The sequence below is a fragment of the Catharus ustulatus genome (genome assembly GCF_009819885.2).
Source record: "Catharus ustulatus isolate bCatUst1 chromosome Z unlocalized genomic scaffold, bCatUst1.pri.v2 scaffold_26_arrow_ctg1, whole genome shotgun sequence".
In the NCBI taxonomy this organism is placed as follows: Eukaryota; Metazoa; Chordata; class Aves; order Passeriformes; family Turdidae; genus Catharus; species Catharus ustulatus.
In genome coordinates, this window is record NW_024879445.1 from 200,594 (window position 1) to 227,515 (window position 26,922).

Genomic DNA, 26,922 nt, shown 5'->3' on the forward strand with positions numbered 1-26,922 from the left:
GAGCCTCTCCATGTAGAAATTATTTCAGCAGGAAGCGGGCACTATAATTTTAAAGACATGTGGCATTGCACAGGGCAGTAAATCACACCCGTGCACACAGCCCTGCACACGCATGTGCCAGCGAGGCTGCCCGTAGCGAGCAGCAAAACCCCACGGAGCAGCAGCACAGAACGCTGCCCGTGCTGGCTGCTGGATATGTTTTTAATATTGTTCCTTAGTCAGAGGTAGCAGGCTGAACAAAAGCAGTGCCTGAGTAGTGTGTGCGGTGCCTGGGCACGTGCTCGATGGACCTGTCAGTTTGCCAAATCCCTGCTGGGCAATCCCTCATGCCTGCTGTCCTTGGGTCTCCGGGAAGGTCTGATGGGAAGAGAGCAGAGACTTGCAGATGCTCAGATGGGTATTTTCCAAGCAAGCCCTTTGTGGGCCCTTGCAGTCCCTAATCACCAGTAGGGGCAGAAATTGCCAGTGGACAGTCTCAGAATCATGAATCTTTGAGGATGAAAAGCCTTCCAAGAACAATGAGTCCAGCAGGTAACTCAACACTGCCAAGGCCACCACTAACCTACGTCCTCAGGAGCCAAAAACTTCTTTGGCTTTCAAAAAGAAACCTCCACAGAAAACCATGTAAGGCCAGCCCAAGAGTGGTAAATAGACACAATGAGCTGAGGTGGCTTTCCAGACTTCAACCTCTCCTTGCCACTAACAAGCACCTGGATGAACAGAAACACCAACACCACCACAGCGGCAAAGCCAGCCTTGTTTCCACCAGGATTTGCTAGTTTCAACATCACACACTTGTCAGCAGCTCTGGCACCTCTCTGTATAATACAAACCTTGCTGTGTTTCCTGCAGGACACAAAACCATAGGATGACTCGCCCACCCACCCTCATCAGCACTGCCCAATCCTGCACAGGCTCTCCCAGTTCAGTTCACTGAGAAACTCCAAAACACATTTTGTAGGAGCCTGCTCCCGGTTCCAGTGTTGCAGTGCCTGTAACTGCCCCAAACCCCTCCAATTTCTTCTCTCCAGTCCTTCCCTCTCCACCCTTCCTCCTCCTCCCAGGGCAGCCCTCTCCTGCTTTCCAACAGACTTACATGGGGCATTTCTCTTCTTCCCCCCTTTCCTGCCCTCTCCCCCTGCTCTCCCCCTGCACCAACTGAATTCTCTCAGCAGTCTCCACCATCCTACTGGCAATGCTAAAAAAAAGGCACCTGATCACAGTACAGCACGAGACACACAGCTGAAATAAAGCACAGCTCAGTAAACAAGCAGTTTACTTTTTATAAACCCAGCACAAAATTTAGGCTTTTATGCCTCTAATTGCTACAAGATGTTGTTAAAATGTGGTGTTTCTCAGGGCAGGAACTGGACACTTTCAGCACAAGCAATTTCAGCCAGAGGAGGAGGGAAAAGGCACAATCCTGCATCGTGGCAGCTCCTCTGCTTCCACTGAAGCACTAAGCATGAGAAGAAAACAGAACCCTCAGCCCTGTCAAGTACTTCCTTATGGAGAAATACAAATCAGAAATGTGAATGCACGCTGAGAGTGTGTAAGGCTGGCACCAATATTGCCAGATCTTCCATCCATCTCGCCAATGGCCCCTCACACTCGAGAAGTCTTGTGCAAATTTTCAAGAACAGTCAGCATTTATGTAATGCTTCACATGAGCTACCCAAAGGTGTTTCACAGATGCCATCTGGGAATCCTGTCATGGCATTTTTTGTATTATATTGAACATTGTGTGCAATAAACTGGTCACACAGTGGTGTGATTTCCAAAGTAGCAGATTACCAGGGGCCAAGGGGCAGCCACAGCCCCTGCAGTCACTGCATCTACACGGGCACCAAACTTTACCCAGGGGAAAGCCAGCAGGGAAAGGTGCAGAGTTTGCTGTTTTGTGGCATGTTGCAAGCTGAACAAATCCATGTCAACTCATTAACTCCTGTATTTCAAAGCCAAACACCAACTGACACACTTTTCTTCATTTTCCACAAGACTTTTGTTTTTCCCTTGGGTGTCCCTTGAAGTGTGATGATCCTGTGGAGATCAGGAGCCTTCTGCCTTCCATTTTTGGGGTGGAAGCTTTCCCTGCAATGCTGAATTCCCTATCATATCCCCAGTATGGAACTGATCTTATTAAAAAAAAAAAAAAAAAAAAAGAGCAAAAACAAACTTAAAAAAACATTTTCCAAAGCTTTTCTTTCATTTCTTTGCCTGCACCTGAATTAAAATGGTAAAGGGCCACAATATTGCTGGCCAGTTTTCATTATAGTATGTTTATGGAAAAGCCAGGAATCTTAAAAGTCTTTTCCAGTCTGAATGTTTGTATGGTCCTGTGCCTGAGGATGTAGGAAATACAGGAAAAGGTAGGGGAAAAAAATTATCTTTTTTTTGGAAAAAAAAATTATGGAAAGGTTTGTAAATCATTAGAACAGGTTGCCAGGGAAGTAGTGGAGTCACCATCCCTGGAAGTGTTCAAAAACCATGTGGATATGGGTGAGGACATGGTTTAATGACGGATATGGTGGTGGTGCTGGGCTGACAGTTGGATTTCATTCTAAAGGTCTTTTCCAACCTTAACAATTCTGTGATTCTGTAAGTGCAGATGTTGTTTTCAGAAGCATTATGCAGCACTTTCTGATTACATGTCCTTGGAGGCATGGGATTAGAGAGGCAGCAGGGACTGAACAAGCTCTGTGCAGTGACAGCAGGCAAAGTGACTGACTTGGATATCTTAACAAGAGTGTTTTGTCCTGAAAACAGAAAGTGTCAGGATGGCTGCTAGGAATGTGGAGTGGGGGAGATGCTCCTTGCCCTTCATGCATGCTGCAGGCATGTCTCAAGCAAATGGAGGCCCTGGGCAAGGGAGCATCAGGGGAGTGATGCAGCTGTGATGTGACAGGCACAGAGCCCCACCCGTCTTGTGGGGTAAATCTTGACCTGTTTTTCCCCTTGACTAATTATCTGACAACCAAATCTGACCAGCATCAGGTTCAGAGTGTGAAGGCTCCAGGACAAGGTGCTGGAGGCTGGGACAGAACAGTATTCCCCACCTCAGGAACAAACATTCTGTCTGCCCTGCCACGGGGCAGGGAAATGGGCTCCTCACCTTCAGAAATACATCTAAGAAATTGTCTGCATATTGGTATGAAAAATCAAGGAGAACAGAGACAAGCTGACAAGTCAGGGGACCTATAGGGTGCTGGTTCCAAGCAAAGAGGCTCTGATGACACACAGAACCTACTGCTGCTGGCTGCCCCACTATCGTGATAGACTTCCAGTGACAGACCCTCTATACAGGAAAATCATCAAAAACCATAGATTTCAGTGAAACTTTTCAGTTTTTATCAAAACATTTCCTATTGGAAAGACAGGTTCAGCCAGGCACACTGGTGTAATAATCACTGTTCTGCTGCTAGAAGTGCAGAGGATGCCTCCACACGCAGTGGAGCATCACCAAGCAAATGGCATCAGGCAAACAGAATGGACCCCACCACCAGTATTATTTGAGCATCTCTTCCACCCCAAAAGCTACTCCAGTTCTTATGCCAGAGAGGCATTTGGGGTTATATTTTCAAAATTTCCTCTTCAGTCAGAGAACCAGAGAAGAACCACTTGAACAAAAACACAGGCACAGGAGATCTGTGATAACAAAATCTCCATTACCAAGCCTCACAGTTTGACAATGCCTGAAAGTCATTCATCAGATACATAATCTGATGACGATTTCTTGTGTAACATCATTTAATTTGTTACTTAATCCTGTGTTTCAATTATTTAGAGAGGCCCTAAATGACCAGTGAAATACTCCAAGCCTAACAGAGCATCCAACAAGTGCAGTTGTTCTGCCTGGCTTCACTCCATAGCTCCTATTCCAGGGATGCACTCATCACCTCTGGCACCTCATTCTTCCTCAGCCTTTTGTACCTGACCTATCTGGTCAGCCCTGAGCCTGAAGGGGTTTTTGCAGGAGACACCCTTGCCTCTCCAATATTGTCCTTATTTCATTCCACTTTTAGGGTGAGAGGAGCAGACTGTAGGATCATGCCCCTACATGTTAATCTACTTAGTTAGTGCAGGAGTTCTCTCCTTTCAGGTTTTGGGGGGTTGTTTGTTTGTTTGTTTAATTCTGCTGCAAAAAAAATTTAAGCAGTCATTATTTGTATGAGCAGAGAGGAATTTTGAATTAGTCCATTTTGCTTGGAAGTGGCTTAACGCCACAATTGCTTTGTCATCATTCAGACACTGGTTGATTTGTTCAACCTCATACTAAAAAAAAAAAAAAACAGGCAACCCAAAACTGTGGGATTCTTTTGAAAACCCAGCCTGTGCACTGAGCAAGTTTGCGGCCGGTCATGCCCTCCCATGCGCCGTTCCTTTATCCTAATCCAGTCTTTTTCTTGTATTTCCTTAAGGTTTAATAAGCCTCTGAAATTTTAAAAGTGAGCATTGTCTCTCACAGTGCTGCATGCTGAACAACTCTCCATCTCATCCATGCACCAGTGCTGCTCTTCCACACTAAAGACACTTTTCATTGCAGCCCCACAAAGGTTTTCCTTAAACACATCATCACAACTGGAATGAGTAAAGTAGCTCAGCAAGGTATGACTGGGTTGGAAGGAAGTTCCAGAGATCCCCAAAAGAGGGCTAGCTCTGGAGTCAGGCTATGCAGCTCAAGGGTTGATCTAGGTGGGTCAGACAGACCCTGCACAGCTTCAGACCCTGCACCAGTCCATGCCCCTGTCTGCTGTGCTCCCACTGGGTACCCCCACCAAGAGTTTGGCTCCTTCTGAGATGTTTTAGCACCTCAAGGTCTTCAAGGGACCCTACTCCTGTCTTTGTCAATCACAAGGTGATGGGCAGAAAGCCCACAGAACCACTGCAAAACAACAATGATTTCCAAACTAAGACTGGAAAATGTACTTGGAACTTGTCAAAGCCTGTGGAATCCAGACATCTGCTGAGGACTAAGTAGAGAATTCCTGTTCCATCCTTGAAATGCTGGTGCAAGCCCTTCACCCTGCTATAATCTGAGTGTTCACTCACACTGAGTATGTTTACTCACAGAGTTGTCCTCACTTCTGTTGTAGGGCCAGCACAAACATTAGGAGGTCGGTCAATTTTGACATAACTGGCCAACTAGTGCTGTTACATGACATTGTGATATGGGTGAAGGGCCTTGTCTATCTCTCTAAACTAAAAAAAGAAAGAAATTATTTATTGTGAAGCACGCAATAAAAAAAGAAATGCAATTACTCAACGCCAGTTCCCAAATTTCAAAGAAGTATGAACAATTCTGTCTGGATAACAAGTGGGGAAAGTTTTCTTAGATTTCCCACCTCTGTATCACAGTTACAAGCCAAAGAAAATCTTTGGGAGGCATCACCTGCTGCCTTTGCAAGACGTTGTGTTCTATGTAGTCACCAAGCTCTGGCTGTAAAGCTGGTGGAAGGCGCTGAGATAAAACTGGGTGGCTGGAAAAACGTCCCCTTTCAGCACTGACCAACAGGAATGGTGCTGTAGCTGCAATTTTCAAACATTTTGTGAGGTGTTGGGGGTTAGGATTTTTTCCTGTTGTTTCTTTCATGCTAAGAGAATAATGACTGATACTTAAGAGACAGAAGAAATGGTCAAGGTGGGGGAAGGTGCAGCTGGCTACTTTCTTAGCTGGGGACGATTTCTCTTTGGAAGGGCAGAGAACCTGGGAGATTTTTGCAGGACACTGGGGGACAGGGCTCAGCTCCTCTGACTCTTGCTCTGGACATCGAGGGGGAGAGAGGCTTTGGTCACTGTGGGGAGAATTCGCCCCTACAGCAGGGTTCTGTCTCCTGCTGCCTTCTCCTACTGCAAGTGAAGCTGCTCGTAAGAGCAGCAGTTGCACTGAGACATTATTAATGCCCAGTCCCACTGAAAAAAACTTCCCTCTCCATGCACTTGGGTGCCTCAGGGGAATCCCCGGGGCCTCTCCCTGTCCCCTCTCCCAGGGAGCCTCTCCCTGCCACGTTCAGGAGCCCTGCTGCCGCTGCCCAGCCCTGCCGCTTCTCTGCCATTGCTGCGGTTTTTTCACTGTGCTGCAGCCCAGCCCCCGCTCCCTGCCGGGACACCCCCGCAGCTCCTGCTGCAGCTGTGGAGTTTCTGATACCTTGCATTTGCTGCTCTGGAGCCTGCTGGTCCTGCTGTCCCAGCTGCTGCCCCGAGGTTCCTGCTGCATCCCCTTTTCCCAGCCCGCCATGGCCCGTGCGGAGAGACGCAGCCGAGCCCCCGCGCCACAGCGCCCCCTGCCGGCCTGGAGGAATCATCGCGCCTGCCCGGCCGGGAGCCAGCAGCGCCCCTGCTGGCTGTGCCCGGAACTGCACCAAGGGAAGGTGAAGGCTGGGCTGGCTCTGCGGGTCTGCTTGTTTGTTGGCTGCTGTTTGTTTGCCCTGTTATGCACATACACACTGGTAAAGAACTGCTATTCCTTTTCTCATACCTTTGCCTGAAAACCCCTTAATTTCAAAGTTACAGTAATTCAGAGGGAAGGAGGTCGTATTGTTTCCATTCTGAGGGAGGTTTCCACCTTCCTTGCAGACACCTGTATTTCAAATCAAGACACCAGGCTCTCAGGGAAAGAGCACACCACTCTCCTTTTCAGCAGCATCCTCATCCCTGAGGAGCTTCAAGAGCAGGGGAGAGCTGGTCTGCCTCTGCCAGCTGCTGACCATACCACGTCACCAACATTACCTTTGCACAAGCCTGTGCACAATGTGGGGAGCCTGCCAGGGGAAGACACCCCTCCAGTTTATGCAGAGCAAAGAGAAAAGAGACAAGGGCAAAAGAGATGTGGGAGCAAAAGCTGCAGCCAGGTCGGACTGTCCTTTAACTTTTGAATTTGTCTTTTTACATGTAGTCATATTTGAGAGCAGTCAGGAGGAAAAAAGAGGATGTTTAAAACCAGGAATACAATGCAATTCTCAAAGGAGCTGTCCACCTTGGCATTTTGGGATTCCTCCTGTTTGATAGGCCAAAGGAAGAAGGAGGTGACAAGGACTCCCCTGTGTAGGAAAAGGACTCACACTTGGCAACCCTGGAGACAGAGACAGTCCCCAGACAGAGTCATGTGAGTTGGGGAATGTAGCCCAGAAACCCCAATGCTCAGACCAGGAGAGAAGCATCATTTGCATCAGCTCCAGCCATCACTGAGGCTTCCCTAACATCCTAACAGGCACTAGGCAAGCTCCAGTCTTTCAAATTTACTCTGAAATCCCTGAAATGTCTGTGCTGTTACTCTTCCCCACCTTGGTCTCGCTGCACTGACTGTGATCACAGCAGGGTGTGTGCAGTGAAACCCCAGCACTCTCCTCTACCAGCAGCTTCTCTTCAGCATGGTCCTGCTCCCAAGCAATTGAAATGCTCCCTGCCACCTTCTGGAAAAGTCTGCAGGAGAAATTCTGACCCCGGGCTGCCCATTACTTCTAGACAAAGTGGGAAAGCTGATCACCACCTGCTTGTACAGGAAGGGACCTCCTAGAAGGGACATTGGGCACTGAGCTGCAGTGGGAGTGCAGGGTATCCCCATCTCCGTGCCAGACTGGAGAGTGGGCAACCCCTGGATTATCCACCTGTCCTTCTTCCCACCTCTCTTGCTTCCTCAAAGACCAACCATTTCAATTCCAGACTCCCTCAGATATCCTCAGCTGCCCCCGAAAGCTGCAGGGTTGCTTTTCACAAGAGGATGTTGATGCAGGAAGATGTTTGCTGGAGACATGGCTCCTTCCCCAGAAAACTCTTGGCCTCCACAGCCCCACTGTCACACAGAATACACACAGGTGACATACAACAAAATCTGCTGTGACTGTCACCACCCAACGCAGCACAACACAACAAGGTGGCACACGCACAGAATTCTGTGTGGTCTTCAGAGGCTCCTGCACAAAAAAATGCTTGCAATGAAGGGAAAAGGAGTGGGTATGCAACATGGAGGTACTGGCCAAAGGACCTGTGCTTTCTGTTGTTCTTTTAAAAGAAAAGCCTTTCCACTCCAGAAAAAAAAAATAAATAAAAAAATAAAAAAAAATTAAAAAAAAAAATCCCCACAAACAAAAACCACTATGACAGGTTGCTTTCTCCTTTTTCAACCCAAACCAGGGCAAAGTCAAAGGACAAGGTGGTGCATCCCTCTGCATCCCCAGCAGTGAGATGAAGGGAATAGGGCTCAGAGAAAACACTCTGTCCTGAGGAGGCTTCAGCCCCTAGAGCAGCACAGGTGTAGCATGAGAACATCTGAGACAGACAGTGGAGCTCTATCAGACACTTTTGCAGAATAACTTGATGATGCTGAACTGGAGACAGCAGCTGACAGCATAGCTGTGAGGCTCAACGTGCTTTGTGTGTGGAGCAGCTCCAGAAAAAACACTCATGTTATCTCCCAGAGGTTGCTGTGCTGTCCCAGTGAGGCACTCCACGTTACAGCTGAGCCCTGGTCCTCTCATCTTTTGTTTACCTGTTTAGTTTTTACTATTATTGAAAGGTTCTACTGGACAAGAAAAAATATTGCCAGCCTGAGATCTCCTTCTGAGCAATCTTTAAAGGGCACAAATGGTTGGCAGAGAGGGCTGCAGTAGGAGGGGGTTTGTCCCCACAGCACCACCCAGGTGGGAGCAGCTCATTCCCACACCACCAGCCCCCTGGCATGGCTTACCATGGGGATGAGCAGCCAAGCCCAGCACTCAGGGACTCAACAACTGCAGCAAGGGGCCAGTTGCCACATCCTGGCGAGCAGCAGGAGCACAGCTGTTTCCCCTGCAGCCCCCACACGGGGCAGGGGTCATGGTGCCTGTGCTCCCAGCTGCTGTCCCTGCGCCGTCCTGCCTGCCTGGACCCCACGCCCTTTCCATTCGGTAGGGGTATTGATCTGCTGGCAGCAATGGGCTGGATAATTAGCCAGGAATTAGGGTTTCTATTACAGTCAGGAGGCTGCCCCAGCTGATTTATCACCTGAATAATTTACTGTGATTGAAAGGAAATTAAAATGAACTCCATTTGACAACTGTGCGCTTTTATGGGCTTTAGTGAAGACTCAAAAGCCAAATTAATAGCCTGGTGTTGTTTGATAGTCTACTGAGAGTAAATAGGGGAAGGCTTTTTGTCTCCTGATGTGCTCTCCTAGACTTGATTTTAGAGTTGGGATTTTCTTCCCCTCCCACCAGTAAGGCTGTGGCCTGGAAAAGGGGAGATTTCAGCTGTAAAACCCAGAGAACTGCCCTTGCTGTCTGCACTGCCAGCACTCACCCTCCCGTTCTTTCTCTGTGGGTACAGAGGATCAGAGGCTCAGCAGACTGAGGATGAGCAGGTTCTGCCCCCAGCACCCCCTGCCCCCAGCTGGCACCAGCAGCCTGGACAATCCCACACAGCTGCCAGGGCAATGCAGCCACCCACAAAATCATCCTGCACCACCCCACAGCCCCTTATCACTGCCTCAGACCCCCGCCACTGAGCAGAACTGGGGGTGCATCCCCCATGGCATCCACCTACCCACTACTGCCTGGACTCCTGCAGAGCTGGCAGAGCATTGCCAGGTTCTGCTCACCTCTTCCTTTGTCTTTATTTTTTCTCAGTTTTATATCTGTGTACATTTATTGTTCCCTTTTCCTTTTTAACTTCTTTTTCATAGCACACCATGTAACACAGCCGTGGTTAAGAGCTTGCCTTGGAATGCTCAAATCATTCCCACAAGTGGCAGATTGAGGAAGGATTTGATTCTTCAAACTATCAATGAACAGTTTTCACAATTTTCACTGTTTCTGGACAACATGAAGTTTTGGGAAGACACAAACAAATATTAGCTCTGCATTTCCCAATGAAAGTCTCAGAGTATTTTCAGATGCTCAACAACCTCTGCCTACCAAAAGGTTTCCCAAGAAAAAACGTATTTCTCACACTCTGGGGACCAGGACCAAGCATGCAGTCCTGCAGTTCATAGAATCATTGCATGGCTTGGGTTAGGAGCAATCTTAAAGACATGTCACTTCAACACCCCTGGCACAGGCAGGGACACCTTTTAGTGGATTCATTCCTTCCTTCTGCTTTTCCAATAACTGCACTTTGGGGGTGAGTGCTCTTATGACAGAAATATGTTATACTTTATGGATTTATTAGAACTACTTCCAAAGATCAAACTCCAGTACTGTAATGGGGATTGTGTACCTTGCTCCTGCCAGAAGCTGCATTCCAGCTGCTAGCAAAAAAAACCCCAAGATTCCTCTTTCAGTACTTAGGCAGAAAGCAAAACTTGAAGGTTTTTAGAACAAGTTTATGCCCCTTTCTTGGTAAATTCAGAGAGCTACTTAGGTGCAACGCTCTCTGCATCAGATTTCAACTTCATGCAATTCTTCCACTTTTTCCAGATCATAGTAATTTTGGGGGAATTCCTTGGCTATCCAAATTCCATTAGTTATCCAAATTCCATCTGCCTGTGCTTATCTCCAGATCCACATTTATTTGCACTCTGTGTCATGAAAACCTGTGTTACTATGTGTTTGCCAGGTTACTGGTTTCTGTACGAGCACAGAATATCTACATTTTATCCAGAAATCAATCTGAACAGATATTCTGTTTAGTTCCAGCTTAAAGCAGTGGGAAAGCACCAGCACAGACCTACAAATTATTTACTATTAGCAGCAAGCAGTTATCTTCTTAGCTGGTGACCTACATAGTGTTGAACCTGGTCACATCATGTTATGCCTCATTATGGCCCTGATCTAAAGTTTATTGAAGTCAATAGAAATATTCCTCTTGGCTTCAATGAGTATTCGATTGGACCCATGTGTGAAACTGAAAGTACAAAAGAATCCATTTCTGTTGTGGACAGAAATCCAGCATGGCTAATTCTCTTCTTTATTCTGAGAAAATTAACGCACTGTCTCTGCCATTGAGCCAATCCAGCTGCATATCCTTCACCCTGCATTTTTCACCCCTAGATGCATTAATCCTGCTCTCACAGCCTCCACGAGTGCATTGGTCCACAAGCCCTGGGTTTGCCCCTGCCTGCTTCAAGTGGTTCTCCTGCACTTGTCCAGCCTCACATGCCTCAAATCCTCAGCTCTCCTTGACCTTCCTGGGTCTTGATCTGCAAGAACATCTCTCTCTTTGTCAGTGCTTTGACTGGAGAACTGCTTGAGTCAACAGTTCATCAAACAGCTGACCTGGCTTGGCCAGTCTGGGACACCTTCCCAAAGATGCTGTGGAGGGCTGCTCCATCCCTCTGGCTGGAATCACAGGAAGCCACTGGAGAGCAATCACCCTCACAGCCCCACAGAGGGGCTTGCTGAGTACAGCCAGTGCTTCAAGCTCCTCTGGGTCTTAATGGATTACAGGCACTGGAGAATTTTTCCACTGAGTGTTGCAACTCTGTGCACAGGATGAGCATCAGTTCTGGATAAAGTCTGAATTGTCACTGCAATAACAGGGGGCTGCCTGAGGCAGAGGCCAGGCTGGTCTGACACAGGTACAGGTGCACAACACAGTTCCAGTGTGTCAGATTGGTTTGTTCCAAGGGAATCTGGCGTGTTGGCCACACCAGCAGCCTTACACACACACACAGAGCACAGAGAGAACGGGACTGCTGTGAAGGCTTTCCCTTCCCAAGCCCTGACAAATACAAGTCTGGCACTGGGTGATTGCAGACACAGAGCTGGTGCACAGCAGGGTGTTCAGAATGGCAGTGCAGCACTGGAGCTGCAGACACCAGTGCACACTGTGTGCACTCCCACACCCCTGCCCACAAAGTAGTGAAATCAGTTTTCCGTGAACATTTGCAGCCAGTGCAAATTAATCATGGGCTGTTTGCAGAAAATGAGCACAAAAGGGCATACACATGAGAGAAAGGCCTTCATTCTTACAAATTCTCCTAACAGAAGGATTCACTTTTATAACAGGGCTCTGTCAGGAATGCTTCTGAGCACTGACTTTATGTCAGGTTCCTCCTGACGACACAGAGACGTGGAAGGGCTTGATGGTGTTTGCCCAGACAGCCCTCAGCCATGGCTCCCTCTGCCATGGGATGTTTTCACACTCCACACGTGCAGGAAACACACTCATGCATGTGCCCAGCTGCACCATTAGGTGTTAGGCTGCAAAACAAGGTGAGTAACAGCTGATGCCTTACTTCTGCCCTTGATGCACAACATCTGACAGAATGGGATGGTAGGAGCACACGGTGGCATCCCTGCCTCACCCAGCGCACAGAACCATCACAATTTCTCTCAAACAACCATCTGATGCTTTATTTCCCTGTCACTGTCCTGTGGTTGCCTTCCCTTCCAACATGGTGTGAGCCCTTCCCCAAAGACAGGTATCTGTTGCTCATCAGTCTCTCCACAGATGCCACAACTTACAGCAGATGTGAAAGTTAATATTATTTCCAACAGTACAGCACAGATTTGCAGATTCACAGAATATTCTAAGTTGGAAGGGACCCACAAGGATCATTGACTCCAGCTCTTAGGTAAGGAACCCACAATCTTGGTGTTACCAACATCATGCTTATGTCATATGATGATAAATAACTCAAGAGCCTCCATTTCATACAGGCTGACTGAGGGAAGGGCAATGGGCTTTTAAAGGTAAGGACAAAATTTTGTGCAGAAAATGCCCCAGGAGGACTTTGGGCAGGATCTGGGAACCAAGATGCAAATACTGTGCTGTGCAGGAAGGACTTTTCTCCCCTTCTCCCATTGCCAGGGGCCTGCCCCAGCAGACCAGTGAGGAGGAAAACTTAGAGAGGAGCCACAAAATAGGAAGGAAAAGGGATCTGCATTCTCTACAGAGTAACAATTATTCCAGTAAAATAGCTGGAGCCCTCCTCAGGTGAATAGTACTGGCATGGCCATAAGTTTTTGTGCCAAAGCAAAATTAGTGATGTTCAGCTGGCTGCTGTTGGATCAGATTTCTAATAAAATGGATAAACAGTGGGTCAGCAGCTCATATCAGTCTTCTTCCCACATCCTGTCTCCATGGGGAGGAGTGTCTTTTCCACATTTTCCTCCACAGAAAGAGCTTAAAGCTCCATGCATCCACCACTGTAGCTCCTAAAGCACCACCTTGGGGTCCAGCAGCACTTGGGACAGACAAATGTCACAGGCAGATCTTGCTTTATACAGCAATCTAATCCAGGGACGAGTCTGTTTTTGCAAGGCATGTCACAGATATCCTCAATATTTGATTTTTCATGGATTTCTTTGGCCCCACCAGCTGATGCAGACAGCTTCTCCACTGTGGTTAAGCATCATGACAGCTTGGCCTGACTCACCAAGGAGATGAGACAAGACTGTTTCTGTAAGGGCTGGGGTTCATACAGCAAGACATTCAGATCACATCTGGTCATGTTACCCTTCACATACCATCAAAATCAGAGGCTGACCCCAAATTGCACAAACCCTAAACCATGGTCCAGCCTTCAAAAGCAAAGGCCATACTCCAGGACAAATTAAAACAAACGAAAACAAATTTCTTTTATAATTACATGTCAAAATGCCAGGCAACGTGGTTCTGCAAAGTACATTTTGAACCTCATCATGGCAGATTTCTCAGCATCTTACATGGCTTCCCAGAGCATGCAAGGAGTATCCTGTTCATCACATTAATAGCAGATTATCTCCAATTTTAATAATCTGGCTGCTTAGAGCCATTCTACTCACAATTCCTTGTGTGGCCCTGGGAGATCCTTTCTCCATCAAGAGCAAAATATCCCATATTTGATAACTGGGACAACACTTCACCAATATCCTTATTCAATCTCCCATTCTTTCTATAAAACCAGTAAAAGTTTATCTCTGAATAAATGTCCCTTCACTGCTGGACTCTCTCCCATGAGCTACAGCTGGCCATGACTAGGAAGCTCCAGAACACAAAAACAAATAAAAAGTCCCCTCCCATCACTGCCCCCTTTGCAGTGGCTATTTTGGCCTGTGAAGTTTTTGCAGGAACAGCTCGAGCAAGGCACAGCTCCTGGTGACCAGTGCTGCAAAGGTTTGCCACAGCCCTGGGCACGGTGCCTGCCCTCTGCACATCCCCTGTTTGGATGGGACAGCCACCATCTAGTGGCACGTGAAGGCCACTTCACCTTCCAGACACCCCTGGTGCGACTCCCCATCTCTTCCCAGCTCTGTTCGGATCTGCAGAGCGGATTTGTGCAGCACACACAAACCAGGGAAAACACAAAAGGCAGCAGGAGGTGGTGAAAAGCAAATGTCTCTATGAATGAAAGAACGAGTGACAGATGAGATTAAAGGCATGAGGAATTCCTGCTCTGCTGTAGGATTTCAGAATTAGTGAAAAAACAAAGTATAAAAATATACACATTCCTTAACTGAAACCACAGTGGTAATAGGCTGCCATGAGGGAATCTCCAATGGCCCTCAAATGCATAGATTCCTCCAAGGGGAATTGGTGTTAGAAAAGTCCATCCACCTTGCTAAAAAGCATGTCTGATATTAAGAACACTGAAGATTAATAGCTGAATACATCATTAAGTAGCAAGCTAGACCGATATCGGTGCTGACAGCAATATATTAATTTCTACCTCCTTCTCAGCAGCTAAATTAAATACTGCCACCCAAGAAGAAGAACACAGAGAGACACAGCTCATCAGTTTTTTCATGTGCTTCTATAGTATGCCTGCAAAAATGGAATTTTTTCAAAATGTTAATGCCAAGTCCTCCTCAAGTGCAGTGTAGATCCATAGGTGCAATTAATTTACCTTCACATCCTAATCAGGTGTTTTTCTCAACAAAGGGCCAGTTGCATGTGTAATAAGCCATTTCTGGACACAAAAACCTGATTTTTTGTCCACAATCATGCTCACTGAACCAAAATTAGGCACTGGGTTTTTGCAAGTCTTCCCCTTGTTACCTGCACTGCCTGCTTTTGATCCAGCAAAAACATCAGAAGCTGTGGTGCTCTTTAAAGATTCCTTTGATGCAACTGGTCCAGATCAGGTGCAATTTCATAGCCAAACACTTGCTAAATGCGTGCACAGTGAGTGTTTTCCTTGATTTTTGGATAGGCTTTAATGGGTAACATGGACTTGTCTACTGAAACTCTGAGCAGCCTTTGGTGATGCTCACCAAACACACCTCTGCCAGTGGAAAGCACATCAGGAAAACATGAAATTTTTGCAGTAGTACCTGCTCTGGTTTGATGGGCTCTGTTGTTGTGAAAATGTCAGAATAATGTTGTCTCTCAAAGACACGATCCAACACTTCTAGCTGCTGCTGGGTGAAAAGGTCTCCTCGCATCTGTTTCCGAAGAAAATCTCTGCTGGGGAGGGAATGGCCATTTGGTACTGGAGATTCCTGAATACCTTTCAGAGAGGAGAGAGAAGAGGAAAAATGAGTGGTCTCATGATGTGGCCTATAGAAGAGTGTCTTATTTTACCCCCTGAACAAATGTAGGGACCAGTGAAACACTAATCTTAGAAAAATTAAGATTTTAGTTAAATAATTGATTGATCGTCTGTCATCTCATGTTTGTTCAGGTGTGCTTACAATGGGAAAAGACCAAACTGGTAAGCAGGCCTGAAGAAGCACAAACAATCGCAACCAGAAACCCATTCTTTGAAAAACTGGAATATCCCCAGAAATCATTTGTATTGTCATTAATAGAAAAGGGTCCAAAGTTCAGGGTGAGGAAGACTCACCTTACTTCCTCCTTTTAGGACCCCTCCCCACAAAAACTACCCCAAACTTAATTCAAGAAGCCAACCACGCATGCTTAATTGCCATTCAAGCTAATTACCATAGGAAGCAGGGGATGGGAGGGGTTGGTGTTATGAATATGTATTTATTTAAACCTTTTGTCAATAAATAGACTCTGTGACCACCTGTAATTTCACAGTATGTATTAGGGGTTACCCCACACTGCTGCCCAGCGCTGAATAAACATTCCCTTTCTAACTTTAAATTGTTAGAGAGTCTTTTGTCGGTCACAGTTAAGTATCCGTACTAGACCAATACTCATATTTTGGTAAATCACCAGAGCAGTGAAGTCATGAAGACTTTTTGAGAGGTTACAGTTTGCTGGAAAACACACTGCACAGTCCTGCATGACAGGCCACCCTTAAACCATCAACAGCTTCACTCATAATTTAAAGGCAGGACACAGGACAACAGTCACCTTTTTGCCTGCATCACTTTTGCTGTGCCACCTGCCTGGTTCATGCTGTGCACACAGAACACAGAGAGCAAACAGCTGGCCTGGTGGTGACAGTCACAGCCAGCCTGGGCCAACAGAACCCTCTGTGCACCCACCACCCACACCCTGTCCCCTTCCTGTGCCACCTGCCAGTCCTGCCCCACCCATCCCGTGCTGAGCTCTGAGCTCTGGGCTGTCTCACCCCTGTCCCCAGCACAGCCCTGGAGCCCCAGCACCGCCTGCATTGTACCAGCTGGGGAATCCTGGGCTCAGGCACCTCTGCAGCACCAGCCCAAAACACACTCCTGACCCCCAGCTCACTCTGCATTTCTCCAGCTTACTGCAGACCTCAAACCTGGGTCCAAAACACAGTTTGCTCCTTCTCCCCTTTGGCAGAGATTTTTAGCGGGAGTCGTAAGTGACTGACCATGGTTGAAAAGCCATGAGACAAGTTTGAAAAATATTTGATTGGCAGTCTGAAAAGGCTCTTGCAATACAGGGACTTGTTTCAATTTGCTTTTTGCAGATTCACAGTGGTTTCCTACTTTTCTTTCACCTGTCAGTGCTGGAAATGTGTCTTTTATGCACTGAAAATTGAGATCTGCAGTATTCCCAGGACTCCAGGAGGTGGAACTCCAAGAACAACAGTAAATATCAGATTTCTTCTCCAGATGGCAACATCGAACTAGACAGAGGGAGGAAATGTTTTAAAAATAGCATCTAGCTGCCAGATTACTTCTGAGGAGCAGAATTCAGATGCATCCCTAACAGCAAAATTTCCATCAGTGCTGCAGTTGCTTACAGTCCAAGGAGTCTGCAGAGGAATAACATCAGCCAGACCTCCTCTGGCAGATTCTGCACCAAGTTTTGTGATTGTAAGTATAGAGGTGATCTGATCTGCACACAAACAGCCCGTTGCTGTAGACATTGGTTGTGTCCACAGTCCCATGCTGGCCATCAGTAATGCAAGAGATGCTTGGTGGACACGATTTTTCACAAAGGACTATTGATTTAAGATCATCCTTCAGCAGAAGGATTTTGTAGAAGATGCTGTCTGTCCAGAAAACCAGGTTGGGGAGCAACACAGGGAAATTCCTCATTCAACCTCAGCTGATAATGTTGAATTTAAGCAGAACTCTCCTTATACTGAACAGACATTTGAGGTTAGCAGTTATTGCTGGAAACGTCATTCTCAATTTCAGATCAGCAATTTCACTGACAACTTTATGTATGCCCTTCTTAGAGAAAGTCATGCAATTTTATCAAGGGTAGATGATGTTGGCTTTTGTAAAGTGCAAGGATCAGTTTATTCTGCACAGGAAAGGAAACAAAAACCTGAACCTGTGGTCTTAGTAGGATGGAAAAGGTACAGAGGGATACAAGAAAGCAGTGTATCTTTAAATTGTTTGTTTTTCTTTTTTTTTCTTTCTTTTTTTTTTTTTTTTTTTTTTACTATTCTAAATCAAATAATATCTAATAGACCCTGTGCTGAGTGTAGTCAACCATGGCTTATAGAATTAAAATTCTGGTTGGTAGCTGTATGGTAGCACAGGGCCAGGGAGACTCTGCCTCTGGAGCATGGAATGCTGGCTTTAAATTTCAGGTTAACATGTTATTCACAATCTGGCATCAAAGTTAATGTAGTTTTGGGATAAAGGGGAAAAAAAAAGGGAGTGAAATGACACAAGACGGGCATGACCTGAAAACTGTTCCTGGTGATGCCAGTACAGGCTGTGCACTGTTTGTGCCACCCAGAGACTGGAAGTACAATGAGATGCTCTTGGGTTTGAAAATGGAGCAGCTGACCCACCTTTCCCCATTAGCATTTTTATTATGGAGTCCAGCTCCAGGGTTTTGGGAGTGAATACCTTGGAGAAGAGGAGGCTGATGAAAGGAAATCCTGGGGCAGCAGCCTCAGCCAGGGACAGGCACTGGGCTGGGAAGGGTCTCCCACCCCAGATTCCAGAGTGTGAAGTGTAGGAATAAAGGCACCATCATGTGCCTGTGCCATCACATCCATTCATCCATCCCAGCTGCCCTTCCTCCAAGGGGCAGAGGGGCAGGGGATGAGCCTGAGGCCACCGAAGCACGAGGAAGAGGAGGGTGTTTGTGAAATCACAGAGGTGGTGGTGGGGCTCTGGAGGGGTTGGGTTTCATGGCAGCATTTGGCTCATTGCTGGAAGCACAGCATTTGTACTTCCCCACATCTCCACATGCTGTCCTGAGGAGGTGAGATGGGATCAGTCTCCAGGATGCACGTTCCAGTGCAGTCAGGCCGTCCTGGGATGAGGAATAATGCATGCAGCATTTGTTCCAGGCCAGGAGTCAGGCAGGACTGGGACCACTGAGGTGGCTGACACTGCACAACAGGAGCCACCCAAGCCTTCCTCTCTGTCATTGTCACCTGCTCTCCACATCCTGTCAGCAACAGAATAGCTTGTATTTTGGCACTGTGTCTCCCAAAATCAGACTAATTGCCACTAAGTTCTGGATTCCACCGTAGAACCAAAGGATTTCCTGTACACTGCCTATGACACACAAGAGTTTGTGAAGGTCTTCAGGATGTGTTTGGCTGTTAGACATTATATAAATAATACCATTAACATTCTACGTTGCTTAACTAGAATATCTTTGATAATTAAAATGCTGTTGGAGGGCTTGAAACAATTGCAGTTATAAATAGGCTCTGGGGAGTGTAAGAACATTTTTCATATAATCAGTGCATCCACACAGGGTTGCATCCACATGTTTTATTGACAGTGGCACTCACTACATGTGCACCTACATATTCTGTGAAACAATTAGCTCCCAATTCAATGAATCTTTCCAGAAATACAAGTGAAGAGCACAGATATAACACTTTCCTTAGTTCAAAAGACTGCATTCTCCCCAAACAAACATTTCATCCCTTATCTCTGCAAGCCTGTGCCATGTGGGACAAGATGATGCCAGTAGCCCACAATTTCCTGAGCTATTTCTGATGAGATGCATCGAGATGTGCTGCACTGAGCCTGCCACAATGCCACAATGCACAGGGAGAGCCTGCACATGCTCCTCCAGCAGGTGCCACCCCTGTTTGGACATTCACCCTGTCTGAACCCAGCCCCTCCCAGGCATCCCACCAGCTCAGAACGCTGACTCAGTTTCCCATGGAGTTTTGTCATGGAAGTCTGAACAACCTCCCTGGTTCCAAACTCACCAACAGGCGTTTTCTTGGCAGGGAAAATGCAATCGTGTCTGCCTCTGAAATGCACAGACACCTCCTGTCCACACCTTGCCCAGAAAATCTGACCTGTGGTTTCACACCAAAAGCTGGACATGCTGCTAAAGAAACTGGCCTGCCTTTGACATAATCTTGGCATCAACACAAAGATCTTCTGTGGCTGGCAAAGTCTGAACACCCTGAGAAAAGTCTGGGGAGAGTTAAGCACAGAAGAGGTTTGCCTCTGAGAAGAGATACCATCCAGAGTCTTGGTGACAAAAGATTGCCCAAGTGATGTGGGTATCATCCAGAAAATATGGAATCACTGCCTGGTTTGGGTTGGAAGGGGCCTTACATTATCATTAGGTGATAGGCAGGGCACCTTCCACAGCTCAGGCTGCTTAAAGTCCTTTTTGACCTCTCCTTGGACACTGAGACTAATACATCTTTGTTAATTAATAGCAAGTTATTTTCTGGGGGCCTAAGCAAATAGCAAGATCAGTTTAAAGAATCAGAGATCTCATTTTTCTAATGCACTTCTATGGTTATATACTGATCCATGACATGCTTTCTGAAACAGCAGGAGAATATTTTAAATTGCTAGAAAAATCCAGAAATCCAGAATTTTAGCAATCTTCACCACACAACTCACTTGATTTAAAATCCTGTTTCTAAGACTACAGAACAAAATAAGAACAACACTATCTCCACAAAACACTGAAGTATATTTAAAAGCCTTAAACTTAGTATGCAAACAAGGCAAAATACAGAAATACCAGTTAAAAACACTGAAATACAGAAATTATTCACCTCCACTTTTTTATATAGTGATAAGGACAGCAGCACAATTCAGATAGCGATAGGACAATGGGCAGTGTTTTTAAACTGAAAGAAGAGAGATTTAGATTAGATGTTGGGAAGAAATTCCTCCCTGACAGGGTGGGCAGGGCTGGCACAGCTGTGGCTGCCCCTGGATCCCTGGCAGTGCCCAGGGCCAGGCTGGACACTGGGGCTGGACACTGGGGACACTGGGAGGTGTCCCTGCCATGGCAGGGGTGGAACAAGGTGGTCTTAAAGGTCCATTCCAACTGGAAATGTTTTATGATTTTATGATTCTATTTAAATATTTATTACAGTGTGGGACAGACCTTGCCCTGGGGCAGTTCCATTGAGAGTCCCAGCAAGGTGACAACAGCTGACAACAAACAGGTGCCAACCACAAATCCAGCTGGATTAATATTTCCAGTGTATTAATAATAAAGGTGTGCCATGTACCTCCATGGTAGATTCATCTGATGCAGTAGTCTTCTGAAAATAAAAGGAATCTACTGGTTTCAGATTTTCAGGTTGTTTTCTTTTTTGAGCAATATACAGGGTGAATCAAGGAAAAACACAGCTAGTGCCATGAACAGCCTATATTCATAAAGAACATGAATTCTGCCTCTAATTTGTACTGTCCAACTTCATTACCTGTTATCATACCTAATTACTCCACCTTATAGGGAAATGCAGACTAATTAGGGAGGATGTTATTCACCACATTTAAAACATCATGAGGCAAATGAAATATTACCAGGAGGCAAAAAGGTGATTTGTTTTCTTGTAGCATGCCTGTAAATTAGTCCGGAGAAGATAAAGACTCTGTTTAATTACCACATGGAAGGTTTTGTTTAAAACACAAGCTGAATTTTCGTACCACCTTCTCAGGGTTGTGTACATTTGGCAGACAGCTGCCTCAGAATGCTCTTCCCAGCCAAGCATTAGTTTCAGAACCACATCTGTGGAGAGAGATCTTTGTATTTACACTATTCAAATTCTCTAAGCACTGCTATTTCTTTTTTCCAAAGGAGAGTATCACTACAAAGGATCTTTATATTTTGACATGTATATAGCTGATCACTGCAAATATTTTCAAGAGAAATCACTGTATTTCACAAAGGTGGGTATGAGTTTTATCATAGATCAAAGTGAGAAAGAAGGGGGGAAAAAAAAGATAAATCATCAGAGATCCAAAAATACTTTTCATTTGGAGAAGATATCAGGCCATTTCGGTGGCACTGATGGAGTCTCTGCTCTGTCTCCATTACCACTGAAGGCAGCCCGAGTCAGGAGCTGACTACGCTAGATTATATTCCCTATAAGATGGTCACCAATATATATATATCTGATCTTCAACCTCTATTGATTGACCAATTTCACAAGCAAAGACTGGTGAAATGAAGCTGAAATGAACATCATGCTTTAACTCATTGAACCCATCAGGCCTGAGTTAATCTCACTGCCCACTGTCTCTGATAGAATTCAATTGATCAATCATGTTTCGGTGATAGTACCATTTCAGTGGCTTATTGCTTCTTCATTTCAAGCCTTGACCTGTTAGATATACTTGGGCCAGCTCAGCTCCTTCTGGAGACAGAGACCCACAGCAGTGCATTGTCCTGCTGCCAAGCACAGGAAAACTCAGGGGAGCACTGGTGAGCGCTCTCACCTCCACCTTCTGCTTCTACAGCTATTCCACCTGTAAACTTTGCAGCCTGCATCTCTGCAGATGGGTGTGAGGACAACAATCTGAACAGCCCAAGCCCACTGCCCTCTGGTCAGTGCTCGGACAAGCAGGACAATGCCAGTTTGGTGGCTGCAGCCTCGTGTGCAGGGCACACTTCCAGCTCCTGGGCAGACTGTCCCCAGAGCAATCCCAGCTGGGCATGCCAGCACATTGCACACCCCAGAAGCACAGGGCTGGCCAGGATTTGCATGGGGTCTTCAGTGATGTTCCATCTGCCATTTAAATGCACAGCCACCCCATTTGTCACTGGCCTGGCCTCGCTGTGCCCCTTCTCCAGCAGAGTCCCTCGCCCTGCTGGGGACACAGCCATTTGGATCCCACCTCACCTTGCTCCAGCAGTACCTGGAGGCTCCTCCCAGGCTGCCTTCCCCCCTGCACACTCTTGCAGACCAGGCTGCATCTCTGCAGCCCGTGAGCCCTCGCCACACCACGCTCCCTGCAGCTCCCATCAGCGCTGCAGAGCAAGGCCAGCCAGGGCTGTACCCCCAGCACCAGGTTTGCTCTGGGGAATGGGAGAAGCAAAAGGAGCTGTGCTGTGCCATTGGCCTGTCACAGCTGCTCTTCCTGAAGTGTTCAGCAGCACAGCGATCAGCGCTTTCATCACCAACCAGACCCCTCTGGTCCTTCACTGAGGAGTGATGGAGCTCTTCTCCACCATGAGAACATTTGTCTCTTTTCTGTCAGACAGCTGGAGGTCCTCCCTGGTGTACAAGCTGGAGCCAGGCTGCATATCCACAATTTGTGCATGGGGCTGTGCCAGTGCACCCTTGAGGTGCCACCCCACAGCATTGCTGCAAATCTGCACCACAGGGTTGGTTATGAGACTCACCAGCAAAGTGGGATTTATTTACTGAACACCTTTCCCATGTGGTCACAGCTGTCTTCCTCCTATAGTTATTTTAATCCCACCACAGCCACATATGGAAATGTTTTTATATATCTCCTAGGACAAACCTGCCATCTCTGCCACCCCAATGAAGATATGGTGGGACCTCGCACCTCAGCAACCCTAATGCTCGTGAATCTGACAGCATATACATCTGAGCAAACATTTGTGCAAATAGTGCCACTGAGTGGAGCTGGATTGCTTGTGCACCTGCCCAGACTACCATCAGGATGGACTTTGCTCGTGCCTCAAGCCTTGCACGTACAGGACACAGCCCTGCACCCTGCACAGTCTGCACCAAGCAATGCCCCGGGGCTGGGGGACTTCCCACAGGTCTGACAGCTGCCCTGGACTTGTTGTGCTGCCCAGCAGCTCCAGCGAGGGCTGTGGTGCTGGAGGAGAGCCAGTGCGCTGTCCCCTGCAGCTCCAGGAGCCCAGCACAGCTGGCTGTGCAGATGTGCCCACCCCTGGGCATCCAGGCGAGCGGTCAAGAGTCTCGTGGGGCAGCGTGTGCTGCTCCTGACCGTGCCTAGCCTGGCAGCTGGCTCCATGCAGCATCCTCTGGGAGCCACAGGGATGCCCGTGGGCACCAGCCCCACGCGAGGCACAGCCCACCTGAGAACAGTGGCTGGATGAAAACGTTTTGTCACTGCTCTTCTGCCACAGTTCCATATTCAAACAATAACAAAACTCATGTCAGCGATATCCCCCCGCACAGTGGGGAATGTAGAAGGGCAGGGATTGAAAGGAAGAGGCTGAGAAGAGCAGAGCAGACACCCCAAGCCTGGCACAGAGATCCCACCACGGATCCTGGGCCACAGCAGACTGGGCGCCTGGAAAAGCCTCCGGGTTCATGGCACCCCTGGCCAGCTGCTGTGTGATGTGGAAATATGCTTGGATATCTGTGATTTCTGCAGTAGCTAAGGTGAGCCGTAACTCCAGTAATGACACACAAAATGTCATGACAGGTTCTTTTAAAAATGGTTGTGTGAAACTGTTTCTTTTCCTAATCCACTCCTGTAAGCCGTGTTCAGCTTTCATGCACTTTATATCATGAACTCCCAGCTCAAAGGGCATTTTGGAGAGGTTGTTAAAAGCTTATTGAAGTAATTTTAACACAGTTTATACCTACTTCCATACCATATCATAGCATATCTTTTCAACACAATAAGTTCTACGTATGCCTGACAAGAACTAATGCAGTTTGCAGATGAAACTGCTCGACGCAGATTTGGAAATGCAAAAATGGCCTCTCATGTCAAACAAGCAGGAGATTATTTACAGCTGTGAAAAAAACTGAAGGAAAGAAATTTGACAGGCAAGGGAGAGGTGGTGGTAGGACAGGCAGCCCACTGGGGTCTGCACAGGCAGTGACCATGAGCTCTGCTGAGCTGGGGAGCTCTCAAGCAAGGCAAAGCTCCTCAGAAACACAGAGGACTCCCAAACACCAATGCTGCTCCTCCTAAAATGCCAATTCCTAGCAAAACATTGAATTACTACCACCAAAATATGATGAGGCTGGAATTACTAAAACAAAGGAGGGAAAAAACTTGTGGAGGATGCAGCTTGCTCTCTCACAAAGGGAAGGTGTCTGTCCACACTTCCTATGCAATTATTCACAAAGACCACTAATAAAGAGTTCTTAATACCTGCAGACTTTTCTTGTGCATAAATGAGATACCCCTCGATTTTACAAAATCACAAACAGTGGTTTCAAGCCTTCAAGTTTTGACACAAAGAAGGAACCAATATCACAGATGAAACCACTAAATGGGAATAATGGAATACACAGGAATAAAACACCATTATAAAACATAATGTACATCTACAGATTTTTACAAGTAACACAAACTGCAAGTGTAATGATATTTTTATATATTTTATCCACATGCATGAGTTGGGAGAAATTATGCTTTAAATATCCTCCACAGCTGTGGTTCTAACACTTAAATTTCTGTTTATTTCTTACAGCTAGGATCCACATCTTCACTTGCTGTGCACCTGAACACAGACACCCTCTGCCATGGTGCTGCAGAGTGCCCGAGCAGTTTGCTGCCTGTGGCATGTCTGGCAGCCCCCAGAGCCAGGGAGGTGCCCAGCAGTGCCCAAGGGATTGGCACTGATGGGGGATGCACCCACCCTGTGCTGGGCAGCCCCTGGCATCCCCCAGGAGGGAGGGAACAACGCTGCTGGCACCACCCCTGCCCTCACTGCTGCAGTTTGGGACACCTTGACAGCTGGCACAGGACATGCTGTGTGTGCAGAGCAAAATCTGGTGGGATGAGCAGTGGACGCTGTCTCTCTCAATGTTTTAGAGGTTTTTGACATGGTTTCCCACCACCTCCTCCAGGAGAAACTGATAGGATGGAAAAGTGGGCTCGCAGTAGCCTTCTGTAATTCAGCAAAGACAAACACCAAGTCTGGCACTTGGGAAAACATAATCCAGGAGCCCATCACGAGCTGGGACCAGCCTGGCTGGGGGGCAGGTCTGCTGAGGGGATCCTGAGGGTGCTGGAGGGCCCAAACTCAGCGAGAATGACCAGGGTGGCCCAGCAGGACACTGGGCTGCATCAGCAAAGGCGCTGCCAACAGAGAGAGAGAAGGCATTGCCACACTGTACTCAGTGCCTGGAATGCTGTCCTCAGTTTTGGGCACCACTGTGCCAAACAGACGTGGACAGGCTGGAGAGAAGGGCCACAGAGATGAGCCAAGAGCTGGGCAGCTGCTGTACAAGCAAACTGAGTGATTGGAGCTTGGCCAGAGTTAAGGAAAAAGGCTCAGAGGAGACCTTACTGTCATATTCCCTGATAAAAACATGCCCACAAAGATGATGGAGACTCCCTTTTTTAAAAGAGTCACATGGGAGAGGTATGGGATAGTGGGTACAAGTGAGTCCTGGGGAGATTCCAGTTGGACACACAGAGAAAATTATTTGCAATGAGAACAAGCAGGCACTGGAATAACCTCTGCAGGGAAGAGCTGGATTCCTCAGTGTTGGGCACTTCTAGGATTTGGCTGTCCAGGGTAGTGGGCTGTCTTGTCTGGGCCATGATTTTCCCAGCACAGGTTGCACCAGACAGTGCTTAAGGCCCCTTCCAGCCTCATGTTTGAGGATTCTGTATGAGAAGGGCAGATGGTGACCCAACAAAAATGCTGTGCCTCTGCATATGCTTGTATTTTATGGTTCTGCCACAAATGTTCTGACACACTGGACACTGAACAAAATTAAACAGCCAAGATTTTACTTTTGAGGAAAAACAGTGTGGCTCTTTTCTAATTGCTGTAATTAATTACTGTCCTCTAAACATTAATTATTTATCGTGCAGTAAACTTAGTAATCTGCAGTACAACTCCCCTGATGCGGTGCTTATCACACAGAGCCCCTTATTAAGCACGTGTGGGTGAATCTCCCCGCATGTATTTGTGTTATTTCAAAACCTGATTTCATTCACTGACAGGTTGAGGGGATCACTTTTGGGCTGCACCACAGAAATTCCTGCCAAGATCTCTCCAGCTGCAGAGCCTGTTCCTGCAGCTCCTGTTGGGACAAAGACCCCAGGAACAAACATCCTCCCCACGCCAGCAGGTGAGGCTGACCTCATCTCTGTGCCAGTTTTTCTAACCTCACTTATTATATATAATAATACATAATATATAATATAATATAATATAATATAATATAATATAATATAATATAATATAATATAATATAATATAATATGATATAATATAATATGATATGATATGATATGATATGATATATGATATGATATGATATAATATAATATAATATAATATATATTATATTATATTATATTATATTATATTATATTATATTATATTATATTATATTATATTATATTATATTATATTATATTATATTATATTATATTATATTATATTATATTATATTATATTATATTATATTATATTATATTATATTATATATATAGATGCATATACATACATATACATATATATATACACATATACGTGTGTATATATATATATGCATATTTTACTTATTTAATTTTATGTCTACCTAAAGATATATTGGGAGGGGAGAGAGAGGAAGAGATGGCTCAATCTTGGCTA

The 26,922-nt window shown here is 46.4% G+C and overlaps 1 protein-coding gene across 5 annotated transcripts in view; it reads right to left on the reverse strand.

Annotated features, from left to right (window-relative positions):
* The window catches only part of PAX5 (paired box 5), a 136,733-nt gene that overhangs the window by 69,134 nt on the left and 40,677 nt on the right, over positions 1–26,922 (reverse strand). For all 5 annotated transcript variants that reach the window (XM_033086475.2, XM_033086474.2, XM_033086473.2 and 2 more), the window contains exon 6: positions 15,168–15,343. In XM_033086475.2, the coding sequence (XP_032942366.1) occupies positions 15,168–15,343 (176 nt within the window). The remainder of the gene's footprint in view (positions 1–15,167; positions 15,344–26,922) is intronic.